Source organism: Crocuta crocuta, unplaced genomic scaffold (assembly GCF_008692635.1).
Source record: "Crocuta crocuta isolate KB4526 unplaced genomic scaffold, BGI_CrCroc_1.0 C28611596, whole genome shotgun sequence".
In the NCBI taxonomy this organism is placed as follows: Eukaryota; Metazoa; Chordata; class Mammalia; order Carnivora; family Hyaenidae; genus Crocuta; species Crocuta crocuta.
The window spans coordinates 1-1,294 of NW_027550117.1; the positions used below are offsets into that span (position 1 = coordinate 1).

The 1,294-nt window shown below is 72.6% G+C and overlaps 1 protein-coding gene across 1 annotated transcript; it reads right to left on the bottom strand.

The window, feature by feature from the left end:
* Positions 1-5: 5 nt before the first annotated feature.
* On the bottom strand, positions 6-1,288 carry GIMAP1 (GTPase, IMAP family member 1; the record flags this gene model as incomplete). Its single annotated transcript, XM_077749059.1, has 1 exon — positions 6-1,288. A coding segment is annotated over exon 1 (987 nt), but the record flags the coding sequence as incomplete, so codon positions are not given.
* Positions 1,289-1,294: the final 6 nt, after the last annotated feature.

The window sequence follows — 1,294 nt, forward strand, 5'->3', positions numbered from 1 at the left end:
CGGGTCGCCAGCCACTCGGCCACCAGGCGGAGCCTGTCCTCGGGGCGCACCTCGCGCCGCGCCCGCGCCAGGCCGTACACGTCGTTGGTGAAGGGCGCGCCGTCGTGCTCCCGCGCCAGCCGCTCCACCAGCGCCAGCAGCTCGTCCACCTGCGCCTCGCGCTCGGCGCCCTCCGCGCGGTTGTCCAGGGCGCACACGCGGCCGCCGCACTCGGCCACCAGGGCCCGCAGCGCGCGGTTGTCGGTGGCGCGCACGTAGTCGTGCAGCGACGCCCCCTCCAGGTCCTCCCGGCGCGTGAAGACGACCACGGCGCGCGCCAGGACGCCGGCCCCAAAGAGATCGCGGACGCCGCGCACGGCCTCCTCGTCCTGGGTGGTGAAGCGGCCCAGCTGCGTCACGAGCAGCAGCGCGTGCGGCCCGGGCGCCGACAGCACGTAGCAGCGGGCCCGCTCGGCGCAGTCCGGGTCTGCGTGCCGCCCTTGGGCGCTGAAGAGGTCGGGGGTGTCGGTGACCTCCACGCGCCAGCCGGCCCAGCGGCGGCTCCCCACGTCGCAGCGCCTGGTCACCGGGGTGGTCGCGAGCCGGGACGGGAAGCGCCTGTGGCCCAGGATGCTGTTGCCCGTGGCGCTCTTGCCCGCTCCGGTCCTGCCGGCCAGGATGAGCCGGAGCGTGCGCTCCTGCGCCAGCGGCTGCTCGGCGTCCCAGTTGTCGTCCGAACCTGCGAGAACAGAGTGGAGTGGGCCGCCGGCCTGAGAGCGCGAGGCCCGCTCCCGCGGGGCCGAACAGACGAGGACGCCCGCGCTCCCCGCTTCTGCTTTTCCAACCAGGCCTTTGCAGGCGCTCTGGCTACCGCTGGGGCGGCTCCGGGGCACCTCAGCCATCTTCCTCCCATCTTCGGCCTCAGCGCGTGCACCTGTCCGAGCTGCGCACCGGGTGCCCGTTGCTCTGGAGGGTCCCCCTCGATGCGCGCAGGCCGTGACCTCAGCTGCCATTGCCTCTGATCGTCCGCACCGTGCAGGGCGCTTCGGTGCTCGACGACTTCCGTGGCCTCTGCCAGACTTCTCCCAGAGGCCATCCCAGCGAGGCCACGCGGGAGGGCACAGCAGGCCCGGAGCGAAGGGCTGTCTGGAGTCCCAGACACCCCGGGTTGGGATCACAGCCCAGCACGTGCCAGCTGTGGAGCCTTGGGGACGTGGAGTGTAAGCCTCCAGCCTCTTGTGCACAAGGGGAGGGGTGACGGAGCTGCTTCTCCCGGGGTTGCTCAGAGGATTAGGCGACGTGGTCTCTTTCCTTC